The following is a 20,617-nucleotide window of genomic DNA, read 5'->3' as shown; positions in this document are numbered from 1 at the left end:
GGTCGGACCGGGAGTAATTTTCAAATAGGCTACTAATGGAGACCCTCGCCTAATGGAATATGGAGAAGAGACAAGGAAATATATGACCTTATAACAAGGCTTTACCTTCCATGAGACGTTCATTTAATCGAAACCACAACTAACCTATCGATTTATATATTCTTTACTCTCTATATTTTTCCTGCAGACGTGCAACTCAATAAATGTCCTACAAATTTGAATTTGACAAAATTGTTCTTGATTTACGATAAAAACCTCAATATAAATTACTTAAATTTTACTACCACATGACTTCTAACAAGCGTGGAATTTAGAAAAGTGTTACGTTGGCACTGTATTGTATAAGAAAAACAATTGGAATTCCATATAGAATTTATTTTAAAATGTAGCATCAAGTCTGTTAAATGTGTTGAAACCATAAAACAGTGAATCACACCGCCATGGCACACATTTCTAACCTACGCACAATTTCATCCACGCATTTCGATGGCACCAGCTACTTGTTTTGAATTTTTCATAAGATGGACAAACCTTATGTAAGCCTTTCACAATTCTCTCGATGTTTCACCAGATATTGGAAAATATTACAGGAAGCATTAATACTTTATTTGGTCTTCATCAGTTGATTGACCTGGTAATAAATTTATACCGAGCTACTGACAGCTGGCTTTCGATAATTACATTTATTTCAAATCTATAAAGAAGTTCCGATAATTTCCTTGTTGATATTTAATTAAACCATTAATGAAAAATCACAATGATTTTCTTTTTTTGTTTGTGTGTACCGATACGATGAGGATGAATAATACATTTTCAATTTATTTGCATCATTCACCATTATCTGAGAAACGAAACCGTCAATTAAACCAACGAAACGCTAAAGACTTTTTGACGAATTTGGACCAAATGTTAAGGTTTTGGGTGCTACAATTCAATTTCAAAACCAATGTTCACAGGTCCTTTGCTTACACATCCGGGAGTACTTTTGCAACTGCTTCTTTGTTGCGCACCCCCTTATAAGGAATATGCGGCATTAACTCCATTTCAGCAGCAAAACCGGGCTTAAAATAAGCAAATAGATGCAAGAATTATTTCCCAGAGAGCCTACCTAAGCGGATTTTATACTGGACAAACCAGGATCGGCAATTATTCAGAATCCGGTTCGGTCGTAAAAAAAGCACACGACACTGCTGCACAACCTGTCACGCCCATTCTACCAGTCACAGTCTAATAAAAACCGGCAATAATCTGGTTGCTTAACCATTTTATTGTTGGTCTTAAATGAATACTTCTTTGTTGATAAGTTGGTGTAATCCTCAATTGATACCGCTCCGCGAGGACAATAAACGGTTTCGAAGGGGACCATTAAAGCTATCGTGCCTACGAATGTGAGGACTGGGCAATCAAATTTCAGGTACCAGTTTCAGGTGTGGAAAAGAGTTAATTGGTTTGATAATAGTGGTACAGAGTTTCATGTTAAGGTTGCGAGATTGGCGAAGCTTCAGACAAGAGGAAATGGCTGATGCAGTATGCACTTATTAGTTTTAATGACATGTTCGAGAAGTATACGAGAAGATAATGAGATATTATATAAATGGTTCTCTTGGTGGCTCAAAAAGTTGCTCAATAGGATATTTCAGTTTTTAATCTTGGTGGCAAAAAACCGGAGTTTTATATCATGATTTACGTCGATTACCACAAAACACGATTTCGATAGCAATGGTCTCTGGAAATTCAACAAGAAAAACACAAACAACCACAAACAAACAGTTTTCCAAATCGCACGAATCTATTTTATGGCTTTCTGAGAAATATAGTGGCCATTAACGCTGTCTTTTCACTGTGCGAAGAAAAAGTCGTAGATATCATACTTCGTGAAATGCTCACTTAGATCTTGAGTGTTGCAAAGAAGAAAAATAAATCCCCAAGAACTTTTTTCAACAAATCACCGTATATGCGTATTTTCTGACATCTAAATTTCTGTTTCTAGGAGAATTATTTTGAGTAAATATGTCCCTATACCTAACTTTAAGTGTTTCAGTCTTATGGGGTCTCAAAAAGAGATTTGCACAGAAACATTTTAAGGAAAACTCCATTTTACTTACGGGAATTTTTGCCGGGAAATGTGAACTTTTTTTGCGTTTTAGACCTTTATTAGGGGTCATTTTTAGTGTGCATGTCGCTATATTTAATTTTAAATGTTTCAGAATTGTAAATCCTCAAATACAGCGTTGCATAGAAAAACTCTGGTATTAGTTTTGCTTTGGGTTTCTCGTTTCTCTGGCTCAATACGTCAATTTTTGTAAATAAAACATCTTTCAATTATTTTCTAATAAACCAAAAATATTCAGGTTTTTTCCCCAAGTTATTTAAATGCTGCTATGAGCAGAAAATACAATCACTAACATTTTATAATCCTGGAGTTATATGTGATTATATCTAGTAATCCATAAATTTTCAAAGAATTTCTGTTAAATCTGGAATTAATTCTGAAATCGGTGTACAAAACTCCTTAAACACTTTCAGTAAATTTGAGATCTAGATAATATTTGCCTATAAAGTAACTCGAGGGAGAAGTTGCACAATTTTCACAAATTCAACAATAAAATTATACAGATATCTTGCTCAGGACTATTGAATGTATAAATTCTAGATTTAATCCAGAATGGCCTATCATTTCGGTTTAAAACTCACTTCTAAAACTAACTATTACAAAACCATTCAAAAGTAGATTATCATGGAATATGTAACTCAGGATTGATCTTCAATCTACCATGACTGTTAACAAAGAGATTTATAATCTCTGAGAAATTTTCTTTATGTGAAATTTGATTCAGAAGCAGATTTCTCCCTGAAATTTCCTCTGACAATAAAATCGACATTAAGACTCTGCGAAGGAACGAGAAAATTTTCCTGAAATTGAGACTAGCACGAAAAGTGGTATTTTCATGAGAACGTCGAAGCAAATGTAGGAGAAAATATCTATAAAAAATAAGCTTACCAGTCCCTAAATATACGTATAGATTAGGTCTAGAACCCACCAACAACAAATTGTACAAAAGCTGTGCTTTCAGTAGAGCAAAGATTTGAAAGAACTAGCCTCAAACAACCTGAGGTAACCAGAACAGTTTTAGCAATGAATATTCCCTCTAAGACGCCCTGTTAAAGTGACGACATTATAACAGTATCATCATATGATGTGAACTCGTATGTGAACTTTGAATTTAATTCAAGTTAGCTCAGATTAGTGCGGGGTGTAAGTCGAAGATTGTTATTATTTGATGTCGACTTTCTCCTCATGAACGAGAGAGAAACAAGTATCCTCAAATTTTTAAATAATTTAAAAGGAAGCAAACGTGATCTGTGCATCGATCAGAAAACGTTTATATTTAGTTTTGTGGAGGACTAGAACTTCCCCCAGGCATAAAAGTCGCGTGTCGGAATCTCACATGTTTTGAGGTTAGACTACAAAATACAACTCACACAGTGCACTTGCACGAGTTATCTAAATTATTTTTAACCGGCCATTGTCCACTAATGACAAATGTATTTTTGTAGACTGTTTTTCGGTGAATCGAGCACGTCGTTGACCCGTTTGCCTCTAAGGCTGCGTCTCCAACCATTTTCCAAATATCGCTCATTTTAGCCTTGAATAAATTCTTGTCTCACATAAACGTGAACACATAGGCTCGAAAATTCCGACTTTTTAATCGCTATACAGAATGCAAAACTCCTTTGGTCATTAAATAAACAAGTCGGGAATCGAACGTTAAGTGTCAAGGCTAAAGTCACGTTTTCAACGTTCCATCCTTCGTTTCTTTAAATGTCACTCGAATTGTTTTCACATTACTTAAGCACCTGTCAAGGAGAATCATTTTTATAGATCTAGATTTAATAAGTTTACGTCATCAGATTGGGTCGAGTGCGCTAACAGTGAGGAGACTGATTAGGGTTTGGATGGAAAAATTAAAGTCTGCAATTTGGTTTGGTTGGGTCCAGACGCCTACCAGACTGCATAAATCGAAAACGAGTGATGACTGTGACAGCTAAATCGGGCCGGCAATGTGAAAAACAGAAACGGGCAATGCGATAAGTTATTTTTGCGGGATCAGTTGCTACGCGAACTTTTTTGCATATTTTCGCTATTTTTGGATCAGAGATTTAACTATGAAAAGGGTAACGAAGGAGAACAGTCACCAATTCTGCTTCAAACCATTCGAGATGATAGCGTCAATCAGGCTAAAGTTGATGAGAGGGTCTTGGAACGGGTTTTTCAATCGCAAATATGAAACTTGGAACAAAACTTGGCAAATTCGCGTCCAGTGAAAGAAAACTCGATTTTACTATCGATACTGTAACCATTTTGAAATAACAAGACTCAAAGTGATGGCCATTTCCATAATCTATCCAAGATTTCGCTGGTAGCGAACGTTTATGGATCGGAGGAGGGATGGTCTCTATTTATTTGTTTGTTGAATCAGATTACTACTTTCATATACACAACTATGAATTTCGAGAAGGAAAAGTTTCAATCTGCATTCTCCGTTTCCATTGTTCACTGACTATAGAAATAAATGCCTTCCTGAAAATCCGAGAACAACTTTAACTAAAGGATTTTGAGTAATTCTGGAAAAATCCCACTCCTAAAGCATAATGATGTAATATAATCACATCATTATGCTGGGATAAAAGGAAATATAAGGGAAAAAATGTGAATAAATGATACTTTTTTACACGAAAGATTTTGTAAAACTTTTTTACGTATTTTAGTTAATCAACTATTTCTTGTTTTATTTTATTTGGAAATAACGCCTCTCAACAAATGGGGATTGTTAAAGTGGTGGAATGGGCGTTAAAAGTAACTGATAATAAAATTGATCATTTAATAAGGATTTAATAAGGACCAAAACTTTTGAAAGGGTTTTGGATGAAAACCCTTTTGAAAGTTTTGGTGACAAATCCGCCATCTTCAGAATCACGGAAAAAATATCAAAAAATGAAAAACAACAGAACTAAAGTGTATGAATTTTAAATATGTAAAGTGTATGAAACGCTCTGAAAATTTGTCCTCTCAATTGCCGAAGAATCAAAGTTTTTTTCTGCTTTTTACAGATCTAATAACCTCTAGTTATGTGTGAGACGTCATTCCCAAACAAAATAAAAGAAAAAATGAAGTATCCACTTCGAACATATAGAAAATATAGATCAATTACGTCCTCATTCAAAGAACCATTTAATTCGATGTCAAGAGACTTTAAAGCTAGAAACAATCAGTTTGATTTCACTTATTCGATATTATGTTCTACGATTACTAAATAAATTGATTGATGACATGATGACATTGACTACAGTCATAATGTTTAAGATGATGCTTCTGGTACTGTGACAGAACCAGAGTTCTGCGTTTTCAGTGACACTTTGATGAGAATCATTGGCATACACAGTCGTACACATTTCAGAGAGAAATTACCTTAATAACATAAACGAAATCCTCAATTACAAAAGTGAATTATACACGTATATATTTATGAAGAACAATTGCAATCAGTTGGAAACTAGCACAAAACGAATTCCAAAAAGCAGTTGGAACCTTGAGGGGTATTACGTAAACATAATTATTTCCGAAACAAAGCAAAGCAGGCAAATAGCGTGGTGTGGTGTCGGTACCATGCACATTATGAAGTAAGTAAAAGCGCATTTTTGTGCATTGCCAAACGAGACTGTTTTTTGAGGCCGCTGCCTCTCAGGCAAAAAATCGGTTCAAGGCGAATCGAACGAAAAATGGCGGATTTCTCTATTCAGCAGGTACGCTTTTTATTGGTACCACTTATAGTCATTCTTGTGTGGTTACTGTGGTGGTATATTGGCCAGATCTGGTCACAGTCTGATTGGGTTCTGCGCGTAAACGCACATCTTGTCTAGTCATTCTCTTCAAGTTTCTGAGCGTTCAAAAAATTGCTTCAATGTCATTTGTTTACGTGATTTATTGATAACAAATAATCGCAATTTCTGTAAACTAGACCATATTCTTTTTATTATCTGCACCAATTGACTTAGCCCAAAATAAACGACTAATTTCGCATAAAGTGGAATCACCGCGTGTTTAATTCATTCATGTTGTTATCGTGGGTTATCCGGAAATTAGCGCAGCGTAATGAAAAAGTTCGAAAAATGCCCCAGATATACGTATGTCTACAGCAAAAAATACGTTTTATTTAGCATAATTTATGTATTTGTTGTATTTCGACCGATAAGTAGAAATAGCCGGCATATATGTGAATTAATTATAATGTGACGACTAAATTTCCTTTAAAAATGGCTCCAGAATTCCACGCTGCTTACGACATTTTTGTTTAATTATAACATGCAAATTAGGCTGAAATTTATGAAATGTGGATCAAAGTGTCACGAAGAGTAAATTATGCGGTCGACAAATTAGAAGGTTTTAAACTAACGAAGCACCGAAGACTACGCACATTGAGAATTTGTAAACATTTCGATTCCATTACTTACTATCAAAAAATTTATAATAACGAAACTCCATCAGATCGTAAAAGAGAAATTAGCTCCAACTGTGACAGAAAGTGCGAGAGGAGAAAATGATCATATAGATCATAGCACAAAAATGTAGAGTAAAAATGTTTAGGGATGTGTCAAGTGCAGACTGATTAGCTCACCTTCAAATTTATTTTTAAAAATTCTATTTTTAGGATAAGCACTCTTTCTTTTCCTTCCATGAGATCTTCTAAGTTTGTAATTTTTAGCGTTTAAGGAGAAATAAGTACAATGAGTATGAGGTAAGTAATAAAATTACAAAATGCAAATTTGCAAGCAAATATGCTTTGCGGTTATTTTGTTGATTGCAATTGATTATTACAGATAGGTAGAGAACGAAATTGAGCATGAATGGTTTCAAACTAAAGCAAATAATTGAGATTTGGTTTTGACATGTGAATGTATGAATAATAATATATAGAATAATGTATAACAATAATAATATTAGTAGATGCAAGGTGATTTCTAAAATTATGAAGATAAAACATATGCATATAGAAGGCTTCAGAACAAGTCGATATTTCATATGAGGTTTTTTCCTCATGCTTATGGTTGCTAAGATATTGACCTCAGGAAATGTCTTTAAAAAATTGTAGCAACTCTGTATTTCCGTAATGCCTTAACATCTTTAATTCATAGAAACTTGTAATTACTACTGTGGGTCATCCTTATTATATGCGTTTTGATTTTTTTTTTGCTTTTTCTTAGACATTTTCTGAGGTCAATACCTCAAGAACCATAAGCATGAGAAAAATATGTAATATTAAAAACCTATTTGTTTGGAGAGTCCCTAAACATACCTGTTCTGTCCATTATGTTGTGAATCACTATGCGTATTATTATTATTATATGTATATATTATACTCTATCATCAATACGTTGACTTTGATTCATATTTCAAATCTAATTTTTTGTTTAATTTCTTTAATTATCTGCTTTGTCTTGAAGCTATTTATGCTTAAATTCATTCTCTATCTATCTGTAATAATCAATTGCTATCAACTGAATTACCGCAAAGCAGATGTATGAAATTTTCTTCCATTTTTCCAGTAAAATTTCCATTTCATAATTTTATTACTCACTTCATATTCATTGCATCTACTTGTGGCTAAACGCTAAAAATTCCAAACTTAAAATAGTTCCCGCAGAAAATAAATCTTCTATTCAATCAAGAAGCTTTCTTTTTCCTGATCATGTTCAATTTCCTTCCATCCTGCATACACAGCCAACCGTAGATTTTTCATGAATGTTCAATTGATTATAAATTTATATACCTGCCCATCTCACCACAATCTTCCACAAAAACATCGGTTTTTCCATTTAAAAAAATCTGCCCTAAATTATTCAATCAACATTGCAAATTGTGCATTTGTTTATAACAACTTCATAACAATTATTAACAATTATATTCGACTTCAAGTCGATTTTAGGGAGCATCACCCGTAAATAGATGGGCAAAAGCTAAATGGGTCCGTCCTACGTTCGTTGTAAATTGTTTCCATCCGCCCACCTGGGACAAACCCTAGATATTTCGGTAGCTGCTTCCGGGAAAGATGAACGTTATTGTCTCCATTCGAATGGAAATCTCTCTGTTATGCAGGAATTCGATTATGAACGTTTCTAGTTATTGATTGTCGAGAGATGTCCGCTGATTGACGGCCAATCAGGAATTTGCCCGGATTTAGTATTGCGACATTTTAAGGTCAAAACTCCTGAAAGGAAAGTGATTTTATAGAAAAGTGTGGGAAAGCTTGAAAATTACGAAAAGTACGGTCCATTCCAGATTTTCTGAATGGTTTGTTAACATTTAGCATTCTTATCTTTCATATATTTTTCACCCTAGGGTTTTTGAAGAGTTTGGCAATCTCCATAATTTTTACATTATTACTTTTATTTTAAGATTTTTATGTTTTTCTGAACATTGAACGGTCTGCTCGAGGGATATTTTTATTAACGATATTAGTTTATTGAATTTTTTGGTGCCTTTTTTGTTGTCCTATGTGAGGTGACACCATTACGATCTCATGAAAATTTGAGCAATTATTACCGAAAGGTGCCAACCATTCTTTAATACCTGATCACAACATCTGTGATACACTGTCGTAAATTATATTTGTTATTGAAAACTCAAGTCAAATTGCCGAAGATCGCTGTAACTCTAATCACCGGTTTGTAGTGATTTAGACTGACTTTAGAGTGACTTAACAGTCAGTAAAATCATTTTAAAGGCAATAAGACAAATTATGGTTTTCCAGTGATTTAAACATGGGTAATCTTTGAATTTACTATACGTTTATCAGAGAAAAGTTCCCATTTCTTAATTTTTCTAGGGTAGAGAAAAGCTGCCAGATGCTCGCTCCAGTCCCCCCCTCCCCTCCCGCTACTCCAACCCTTTGTCGCATAAGGGTCACCCTTAACCGCTAATTCCAGGGCATACTGACCTTTAATCCTCCGGATCTGTCTTCGTTGCTCTCAGACTCCAAGTCTGACACTTGAAGAACACATTCGTCTTCATTCCCAGTGTAGTCGGACACCACAGAAGAGCCACAGCTGTTACCGGAATCGTCGTAGGAACAGGGTTGCAATCCCTGCAAGAGGTCGATCTCGGCACTCTGCCTATTCTTCATAATCTCGAATCACTGTCAAGCAATCGGCACTGCCTAAAACGTTTTTAGATCGAAGGAGAGAGTCGAATTACACACACGCGACGCTCAACAGGCTGCAGGAAAAATCTAGAATCGGGACGATGTTCTCGGAAATTCTCGCGAATCGGCAACACTGTCGCAACAACACCAACTACTCCAAACCGCCTCAACTGACTGACTGAATATGCGGCGTTGTTGGAATATTGTGGAGCGCTTCGTGGCTTTTTGCGCGATTCGATACGGGAAAGGGCGAAGGTGACCGACAGGTTGTGAAGGAGGGAGTCCTGTCCTGGGTTGATGGGATCTATGGACAGATCATAAAAAATACTCAACATTCAGTCAACAGAGAAAAAACACTATTCCCAGCTCAATTTGATACATCTACGTCGATCACTGGAGATTTGGAGCGTCGAAATTGATTATTTCGCGAGATTAAATATCAATCAATTAAACTTTAGGTATAGCGTCTGATATAATTTATTGCTCATTCTTTTCTCATGTGCATAGGGGTATTCGTCCTCGTGGTAGATGTCTTCTCAAATTCTTTTCTCCCTCTTTTTCATTATAATCAATGGAATTGCCGCATAGCAGATTTTCTTGCTAAGTTGCCATTTTGTAACTTTAAATCCTCTATTTATGTACATTTTTGTCCGATTTCTTCTAATTTGTTTTCTATGGCAACTTTGATAGCTCTCAAACATGAATTTGAGGACATTTGAAAATGAAAATTATTTAAAATTAAATTGTTCAAATTTAACTAGAGAAGAGGCTCTAACGAAATAGGCGCAATTACGCACCTGCAGAAAGTGAGTTTACAGTGGCTCTATCCAAAAATTGGCCAGTGGTTTTAACTATTTATTCCATATGTTGACTTTGTCTAAAATGTCCAAATGTTGACTCCATGTCAAAACCAAACCTCATTTTTCACTGTTTTTTTGCTTACTTTATTTTATGAATTTTATTATTTTTTAATTAGTTTATGCCCCATCTCATTCCCTACTTGTACTAATCAATGCGAACATTGAAATGATCGAAAAGCAAATTTACTATCGCATTTTCATTATGCAATTTTTTCTACTTCATATTCGTTATTCCTACTTCTGCGTGAGTACAAAAAAATCCAAACTTAAAAAATATTACATATGCTTAAATCATGTGCATTTAAATTATTTTCAAACGTAGTGCACTGAATGTTTTGGAATCTTAACGGAAAGGGCGATTTGGGATGATCAAGCAAGAGCATCACATACTTCAACACCCTATCCATACAGACGATAATCATTATTATAAGTTACTATAGAAGTTGTCACATTGGGATATCAACTTCCCTCAAAAAAATTGTCGAAAGACATGTTTTTTTTGATGGTCAGTATTCTTTACGATAGTAGATCAGAAGTTTAATCAACTTAACCTTCAGGCTTTGCTATAGATCGTGTTTTCTAAACATAAGTTCAGAATCGCTTGAGTTCTGGAATGCCGGATGTTAAAAAAACAACCCTCACATTTTCGAAAGAATTCGGTAGTCACTTAGCAAAAAATGTATTAAAATTATTAAATATATCGTACATTAAAAACATATATGTATATTAAAATTATACCATCTAAAATAGATGATGGTAGTCACTCCAAAACAATTTTCCAAATTTTAAATATGTAAATCCTTTTATTTTAATTCGACCTGTATTAAGCTGATGCAGAGATGTCCAAGTTTTTGAATCGTAATCTTAAACTCGAAAACGAAGCGAGATACGAAAAAAATACTAAGGGACGGAAAAGTCGAATTTTTAGTTGCTCTGTTAGAAATAATCGGGACGTTACTAACCTTCTGTCAAATTTTGACAAATCAAGCCCGCGGTCTTGAAATTTCACGATAATCTTCGATGCGCCTAAAAGACGAATTTTCATAATTTTTAATTATTTTTTAAACATGCTTAAGTCCATTTATTTTAAATTCATGCTGTTTAATATTAATATGACAGTGTGTTGTCCTGTTTTGTTTAATAAATTCCTAAATGGATTTAATATCCTTGAAATTTGGGCTGTACGTTTAAGCAACACCATGTATATACACATATCACTTCCCAAATAAAGATTTCAAAAAGCTCTCTCCTCTTACACTTAGAACACGTTCACATGCACCAGATTTCTACCTCATTTGGGAGGCCAGACGAACGTTCATCCAGAAGTGGCAAACCTGATGAACAAGATTGGCGGACAAAGGGCAGTGGACTGATCTCTGACCTAGACCTATGGACGTCATGCAAACATAGACGCCTGAGCTTTCATATAATTCAGACGCTCAGAGGACACGGTAGTTTTAAGAACTACACTCACAAAATAGGAAAAAAGGGACCCGAATTGGGGGAGGTGCGGGGTCATCGATGCCGCAGAGCTCTGTATTTTTCAATGCTTGTCATTCGAAGAAAAGTGAGACGTGCTAAAAGAATACGTGGGCAACCTGACTCCAACATCTCTCATCAAAAGGATGTTAAAAAATAAGACAAAGTGTAACCGCTGTAGCAATGCTATTTCTGCAATAATCAAGCAAAAATACTACTCAAGAGATACAATCACCTCAGGCTTAGAAGCAATGGACAACCGAGTCCCTAAGCCCTTCGACACTGACGTTTTATTCCCCAGGATCAGTTCCGTGTCGTAGGCTGTAGGAAAAGAAGACCCGAGGTTTTTATTGGGTAAGCGCTCCGGCTAATCACATACTGTCCGGTCGCCAGGACTTAAGATTGAACGTCTTTAAAAGATTTTCCTCGAGGCAAAAAAAAGATTTCTACCTCATAGATACTGGAAAACCATGGTCTGTTCTTCCAGAAAATCATTCGTATAAAATTATCTGAAAGATAATTGAATGATACAATCGACTCTAGAAAATTCATTACAATTCCATCTGAAATATTTAGTGGGAGGGCAATCTTTTTTGTGACGGTAGATCTATTTATAAGCTTAATCAAAATCAATTAAAAACCTCCATTTGACCTTGACTCGGCAAGTAGTGAACGACAAGAACATGAGGATACTTTAATAGTGACTTTTGCTAACTTTAGTTCATAAGAGGGCCTTGAACAGTTCCTTACGTAGCACATGAGACGGAAAAATATTTACTGAGAACAAGAAATTTCTTAATGATTCTTCTCTACCCTCAAATAACCTTCTCTTGACTAGTCAAAAATCGTTTCAACAACCTACTGGTACAACGTACAACAGAATCACTCTTTCCTTTTCCGAAGGACAGAAAACATTCTCAAAAATCACAGCTTTATCGAAATACTGTATCCCAGAGATTAGTCCTCCTTCATGTCTTGAGGAAATTTAAATTTGGAGTCATCGTCTCTTGTTATATCGCATTTAGATTAATTTAAATATTTGCTATTATTGGCTTCATGTAAAGATTTATGCATGCTGAAAGTTCACTACATTATCATCCTTGAATGTGAAAGATGTCTCATTATCATATTACAAAAATTATAACAAAAAGCTTATCTAATCTAGAAGATATAGCGGATATGATTGCGTTTGAAACATCTTCTGAGATACAGGTTCATTGTGATAGTACAGCTGCAAACAAAACACTTCTTATCTGGATATTATCAACAAATTTACATCACTTCGACGTCATCTTCGAGAACGATTTACTCTACAAATTGGACCATTTGGTATCAGATTTCTTTTTTTCTGACCATACAGGGTGCCTCATTAACATTTATCCCCAATCTAATTCCTTTATTTTTGATATTAGAAAAAAAAGTTCAAATGGCGACCCTCTTTATTTTAAGAGTGGAACTTAAAAATGACTTCGTTGCCTTCCCCGACATGATTCTTCCCCCGCACGTGACATAAACTTTCTTATTTTAAATGGTTCCGCCCTATTTTTTTGGCATTTTTGAATTTCTCGTTAACCTTATTTTTAAAATTTACCATGTCCGAGTTATTCCTGAAAATTTGAAAATTTTGACAGCTATAAGGAACCACGGAAATCGATCTTTTCTCTCAATCGACTAATTGCTGCGAATTCCGGAATCGGCCTTTTAAGGCTAAAACAGGATTTAATAAGCTACATTTTGACGTATTTGAATTTGAAAAACAGTCTTCGACACGGTGCCGTCGAGAAAATTTGAACATTCCAATAAACAAGTTATTAACATTTTAAATCATGCAAACTGGGAGACGTATTTCGAGGGATATGGATAAGGCGGGTATTGGCGAGAAGACGGTGGCAATTTATCCTCTCTGGATAAAATCTGATCTTTTTTCTTTGCTTTGGAGAATATGCAAACTGATGATTACCAAAATACAGAACCGTTGGGGTGCATCCCTTTTACCCCCCTTTTATATATCTTTATTCAGGCTTTAAACAAGCGCAGGAATGGTTTCATTCTCTATTACAACATCCATCGACGTTTTATTTTTTACTTTCACTCGCTTACTCCAAATATAAAAAAACAGTTACTACAGTTAACAATAAACAAGTGAAGAATAACAATAATCTGAAGAATTTACGTTTTTTTACTCTCTTATATTTTTGTACTCACCTTGAATACTTTCTGTCTCGAAATGCCTGCACCTGAAAGAAAAGAGATTCAAGTGAAATTCTACATAATTCATTATAATTGTCGGTAAAATCTTTCCTTATTAATCAATAAATCAATACTTCGATCTGCGAGACCTTAAGTTCTGAGTATCCCTTATTGAATTACCCTTCATTTGATATACTACACTGGGTACTTTTCCCTTGAAAGTAAATAGATAGTAGGGGTAGCCAGATAGGGGTGAAACATTTTAACATCGAAAATAATGCAATAAATACCCTTTTTAAAAATATCGGGTGTATGAAAGTTACAAACATGTTGCAATATTTTTACTAGCGCTGTATTCAATCCTACTGATTGATTCCTCTTGGCGCTTTCAAATATTTCCACTCCAGGAAAGCTTAAAGGATGAGTTACGGTGATTGATTTAGATTATTATCGAGTTTTGTGAGAAAGTCAGAAAAATGAACCCCTACTCAAGAATTGAGGATCCAGTCTCTCCTTTCTTTTAACCAAGAAAGAAAATAGGCGGATGATCCCTCGAGTTTGGTTAACGACACGATCCCTGTCAGTAGCGATGCTCATAAACTGGCCACATTATTTGCTTATGTTTAGATATTCTCTGGAATAAAATTTTCATTAAACTCGCTTTTAGAAAAAGTTTGATTAGGAAACACTGTTATCACTGTAGATACCATTAGTCTAAAGCTGTAATTTGTATATCAAGATGAAGAATCAGGCTTATTAGGTGTTCTCGACACGATAGTGGTTCCCTGAGGTGCTAATCAGTTCAGTATTCGATTTTAATAACCCCTGAACTATCTCCAAATGAGAAAGGTCGTATTTGGATCCGAATATGTAATTGTGAATTAAGATTTTTTCCCACATTCTCTTAAATATCATTGAAAGAATCATTAGGTTGCCTTATTCCCTTTCTGTTGCTATTTTCTACTTGCTGTAGTTTCAACTTTCTGATTGGTATTTCGTTCAGTCAAAAGCATACCTGTCTATTTACCATAAATCGAACGCACTGAAGAATTATACTTCAATTATCTTTACATTTACTTACAATAATAATTGTTCACCTTTCAGTAAAAAAAATCTAAATTGGATTCAAAAATTTCCTTTTACTTACTTTATGTTTTAGGCCTTTAATTATCTGCATAGTAATTAATTTATCATAACTGCATACAGTATGGATTGTATAATTGGCCTTGCAAATAATGCAATTAAAAAAATTGTTTATAATTTCTATACCATTTCAAACTTCCCAATCTTAAATTTTTATTAAAAACACATCATTACCCTAATGATTTTTTAATAATTACCGAGAATTGTAATGGCACAACCGACCTTTGTACAATGAAACATTGAATATTGCATTACACAGCGTTTGACCGACAATAATTAATAAAATTCATCCATTTTTCCTTATTTAAATACATTATTGTGGTGATACTATGTACGTACATAAAATTTATTTTCTATATGTTACAATAGACAATTAAAAGATTGTTAACACACCAAACCGTTACCGGTTGATAAGGCTGGACTATTAACGCGAGGTCACTTCAGGATATGGAAAGATAACTTCAACGCGTGCCTAATAACATGTGATGTGTTGCTATGCTCGCTCAAAACAACTATTATTTTAAATAGTAAAGTAAAAAAAAATGTAACAGTAAAAGTTTTACTTCCATGTTTGTTGATGGTTTGTAGTGAATCGTGACGTCACGGCCCTACCATTACTGAATGGGTGGTAATTATAAGGTTGCATCATTTCTGTCGTATTTTTAAAGAAAATTAAAAATGTCATAACTTTGAAAAGAAATTTGATTAAGTATCAAAATATTGTCCATTGTGATCAATAAGTTGTCTCCACTTAATGAGTAGTTTATCGATCCCAGCCGCAGAGAAAATTTAATTTTTTTGGCGGAAGAATTCTATCAATATATTATTGACGTCACCTTCAGTGTAAAATTTTTTCCCATCTAGAAAATTTTGTAAGGACAAAAACAAGTAATAGTCTGATGGCGCCAGATCTGGAGAGTAAGGTGGGTGAGAAAGCACTTCATAGCCGAGTTGGTCTAATTTTTGTCTCGCCTGAAGTGCGCTGTGTGGTCGGGCGTTACCATGGGGAAACACGACACCTTTGCGATTGGCTAATACTGGTCGTGTTTCCTTAATTCTAGAATCCAATCGTGATAATCGATCATAGTAAACATCAGTGATAATGCTTTAACCAAGTGGTAGAAGTTTAATGTATTTTTAAAGTTTGTATTTTTGTTTTGCAGAAATAACCTTACACTGTAGAAAAAAATAAAACAAACAATAGAAATAAATATTAAGCAATTTGATCGTGTAAAGGTGCGCTGATGTATCTATTACCTACGCAGTATAAAGTAGTTCATAATAGTTTTTTTCGATTTACTCAAAAAGTATTAATTTTTTATACTTAATGTATATTGCATCTGTTCATTTTTTTCTATTAATTTAATGGTGCAAAAATAATTGTAAAGTGCTATTTGAAAAATATTAGTTTTTTGAATTTAGAAATTCTAAATTTCATAATTTTTTTCAAAAGTTTTTTCAAAAATTTTTCTTATTTTAATTCTTTATATAATTAGTTTTGTAGATAATTAAGTTTTAGTAAAGCTCGGCAAGTGTCGAAAAAGTCGTAAAACCGAAATATACAAAAAAATAGTTGAGAATCGGTACGATGTTGTATTATGAAAGTTGAGTTTATTTTCGATAAAAAAACCGCTGTGTTCCATTTAAAAAAAATGAAGTGAAGTTTAGTTTCCGGTTTAACCGGAAGTTATATCCGGTCAGGTTGAAAATATTTTTACAAAAATACATTAAACTTCTAATTATCCATATACACATTGTATTAGCTCCCAAAGACGAACGATGTATACTGATACGGGTTGCCAGATTGACTTTGCTCAACTCATACGGTACTGAACGTTCAAGTTTTTCAACATATTTTAATGTCTTTATATGCCAACATATTGTGGTATGATCATAGCCCATTTTTTTTTCTATCTCTCTGCAGGTTACAAATGGGCTTTTCTTTATTATGGCCTTCAGATTATCGTCATTAAAGTTAGAGCGTCTGCCGGTATGAGGTTTATCTTCGAGATTAATATTTCCAGCTCAAAATTTCGTGAACCATCTTTGAACAATTCTAACGTCGACAATGTTCTCTCTTAAGGTGCCACATAAATATTTCATAGCCTTATTTGCATTACTGCCCTTTTGAAACTCGTGGAGTATGCAGTACAGTCGGGTTGGTATATAATTTGAAGAATACATAGTCTTAGGGAGACAAGTAGAGACATGGTATAACCAAATTAGCAGCGCAGTCCTGAAGGTAATCTAATAAAATTTATTGCACATCGCAAATTGCTATATGTAATGCGACAGAAATTGTGCAAAAACCTTCCACATAGGAACTTTAAGTTTCTGATAATTGTCTCCATTCCGCCAATTAAAGTTAGAATGCGAACACAACTTCAGAACTCATCAAAGTTTCTATGAGTTTAGAAGCATTATGTGGGAAACCTTTAAGACATAACAATTCAACAAGCAGAAGTCAACATTAAACATCTAGAAAGTTAGAAACTCTTCAGAAACCATCAAGAAAATGATTGATTCTTAAACCATTATATTCAACATAAACCCTTTGGGCATTATTTAGAGAGCAGCGATCAAGTACCAAAATTGTAGAAAACAAGCACTAAATTTAGCCCACGAAGTAAGTCTTGCATAACGTAAATTCCTTATGAAATTCTCAGTTAAATTACCTATTTCTGACAACACAAGAGATCAAAATTAATTAAAAATATGTAGGTGAGTAAATTAAATTTTCTCATTTTGCTTCCTATGAATGTGAGCGGCTAAGTGATTGGTTCTTGCAGCTGTCGAACAATGCCTTCACCTTTGTGAAGAAAAACTAATCTGTAATACAGAAAACTCTGTTTGTTCCTATTTACTTTGGGTGCAATGTACTATTTATTGCGAAGGTGTATGTACTTTCTTTTACCTTTCTCGAATGGAGAATCAACAAGATATTATTTATGTTAAGTTAAATAAGCAATTTTTATATTATTTCTAAGGAAAGTTCTATGTGCTTAATTACACATTTATTAGCTCCAACGTAAGCTGTTTTTTAAAATGTAGAACAAAAGATTTTATGTGCAAATGTTACGAAAGTTTTGATAGCAATTGTTTAAACTGTTATTATTGCAACATTTGCATAATTTATTTTAATGTATGTAATTTTAACATTTATTTTGTTTAACATACAGATAATAAAGCTGATTGATTTGCGTTAGTCTACAGGTACGACCTAAAAAGTGCTCGCATTTGATAATACGTGCACAGACGCTGTGCTTTGGTTATGATTACTATTCTTAAGTGAAGGAAGAAAGATCGGAAGAGAGCGCAAAGAGAAGAATAGAGCAGCAGTAAAAAGAAGATTGACCAGGAGGTGGTAAATATATCCATTCACACAACCATGAAGAAGCGACAAATTCAAAACCGCTCTATGGTCACCATGACGTTCCGTTCGTATATATTGCATTCACATCTTCATATAGTCCGCGCTCCACCAGTTTTCCTAATTTAATCAAATATCTTTTCCTGAAGAGCTAATTCCCCGTTGGTCCTAAAGAAAAGTTTGCTCAAGGAATAGAGTATCGACAGAAGGGAGCAAATATCCAGTGATAGTAACACAATGATGGACAGTGATGGATTGTAAGGACCTCTTGGTGAGGTCATCGATGGTTATTGAGGAATAAAACCCTAAGCAACATTAGTGAGATCCAAAGATTAGAAGAATTTTAGAGCTGATATGGCATAAAATTTGTGAGGAGGCACTTAAGGCTCTAGAGTGACGAATAGAAGAACATGATCATTCGAAGCTAGGTGTATAAATTATTGGCTTTTCTAAATGAAAAAATTCAACATGGACAAGTTCCATCTGGACAGTAAAACAAGAGAACGCAACAGAACAAGTAGCGGTAGTAAAAATGGAATAGTAGAGCCAAGAAGATGGTCAGAATTGGTGGACACATCGTCATCCAATGAAGAATCGCTAAAATTTACAATTACCAATCCAGCTTCTAGAAAACTAGCTTAAAGTGAAATTGCTGCTGGATTGAGTACTCCTAGTAGAATTCTTTTCAAACGAATCAGCTTTGAGTACGATGACTGCATGACTAACATCATAGATGATATTTCCTGTAGACTTTATTTTAAGAATAAAGTCTGTTTCAGACATCCTATGTTGCTACCACGAATTCTGTAATGAAATAGTTTAGCTGGACGACCCAAGGATCATAAATAAAATGGAGGAGATTCATCGTCTAAACTACGTGCACACGACAACTCATCAATTATCTCTCTATATTCGATTCATATCGTCACATGGTCAGTGGTCATTATCAGTTTTCTCAATTTACATATTTATCCCTAAAAGTTTCCGGAACCATGAAGGACGAATCGTCAAAAGGTCGTGAAGATTTTCGGAATAAGTATGACTTGGATGGAAAGATTGAACATATTCATGGAAAAGACTATGGTAATGCTGACGTTGCTTCAAGATCTTGTCGTGAATATTTAAGTAAATTATTTTGAAGAGGATACTGATGGCTGCTAAAAGTATCGATGGAACAGAGCAACTATACATTGATAGTGTAGTACCATAGTCGATGATGGATAGTGATGAAATAATAAGAACCTCTTGGTACGATTATTGATGGCTGTAGAGAGGAATTAATCAGACCCTGAACAAAGATAGTAAGATTCTATTGACTATAATCGACTAGTAGTTATCGTAACCAATAAAAGAAATAAAAATGAGAACATTTTAGATTTTTTTTTTTTAGAAATTTTAAAAGATGTTTTGAAGACTCTTCAGGGTGGAAGGAGAAGATGAGTGGATAGATGTTTGTAAAAAATTCTTATCTCTATATCCTTAAAATTGATGAGCTAACAGTTGGTTTCTGTAGCTGTAGCTTTACGACATTACAGAAACCTTGATCTACAAGAAAATCAAATTAACATACGACGTTCAAATCAGAAAATTAAATGGCGAGGACCTCACAAAAGCACATTGCCCAATACTTGACAGTACCAGTCGAAACCACTAGCAGTACCAACTACTGTGTAGCCGATAACATATTCAGATATTATTTATGGGGGCATTTCGCAAGCGGGTAATTTTTGCTTCAAGTCCGCAAACCAGCGACCTTGCAGTCTAAATGAAAGGTAAAATTCCTCGGTACGGTCGATAGTTTTTGTACTGGGTGGTACCGATTTAACCCTGCACAGATCCTCGCACTCTCGGTTTCTTCGTCTTTGGAAAACCTAAAGAAACTAATTGCCTGCTTCTAAGAACTCATTGAATCAATACTCTTAGTAATATATCACTGATTATTATCGTGGGTCATTTATTATTTTGTTGTGGATTAGGTAGGTGTTAATGTTGAAGAGATAGGTAAAGCTTTTAAAAGAGCAAACATTTTAATGCTGCAAAAAACTTGGGTATGACAGAAAAAAATGAAGTACGTAGTCTTGTGGTTGGAATAAATGGCTTGTCAAGAAATACCAATAATAAACAAAGAAGCGTATCCAAGTAGTCGAGATGGTACTGCTCGGTCCACCGAAACCACACTTGGTAGATCTACTTTCAATTTAATCTCATCAACCTTGAGACAAAAATCCGAAGGCTGTCGAAGGCCGAATTTGGAAAAAAGTTGTGTATACTTAAGTACTGCGCACCATAGCACCGGATCTTAAGTTTGTTGAAAGTTTCGTTTCGGTTTACGTGGTTAAGTAGGTGCCTAATTGCTATACTGAGCCTGAAAGAGA

General features: G+C 34.5%; 1 protein-coding gene across 1 annotated transcript in view; it reads right to left on the bottom strand.

Moving 5' to 3' along the window:
* Positions 1 to 9,400, bottom strand: part of LOC136413710 (terminal nucleotidyltransferase 5C) — a 37,922-nt gene extending 28,522 nt beyond the window's left edge. The window contains exon 1 of the mRNA XM_066397403.1: positions 8,997 to 9,400. Coding sequence (XP_066253500.1) covers positions 8,997 to 9,182 — 186 coding nt within the window. The 5' untranslated portion in view covers positions 9,183 to 9,400. The remainder of the gene's footprint in view (positions 1 to 8,996) is intronic.
* Positions 9,401 to 20,617: the final 11,217 nt, after the last annotated feature.

Source organism: Euwallacea similis, chromosome 15, assembly GCF_039881205.1.
Source record: "Euwallacea similis isolate ESF13 chromosome 15, ESF131.1, whole genome shotgun sequence".
NCBI lineage: Eukaryota > Metazoa > Arthropoda > Insecta > Coleoptera > Curculionidae > Euwallacea > Euwallacea similis.
This window is presented reverse-complemented; position numbering and strand designations above follow the sequence as displayed.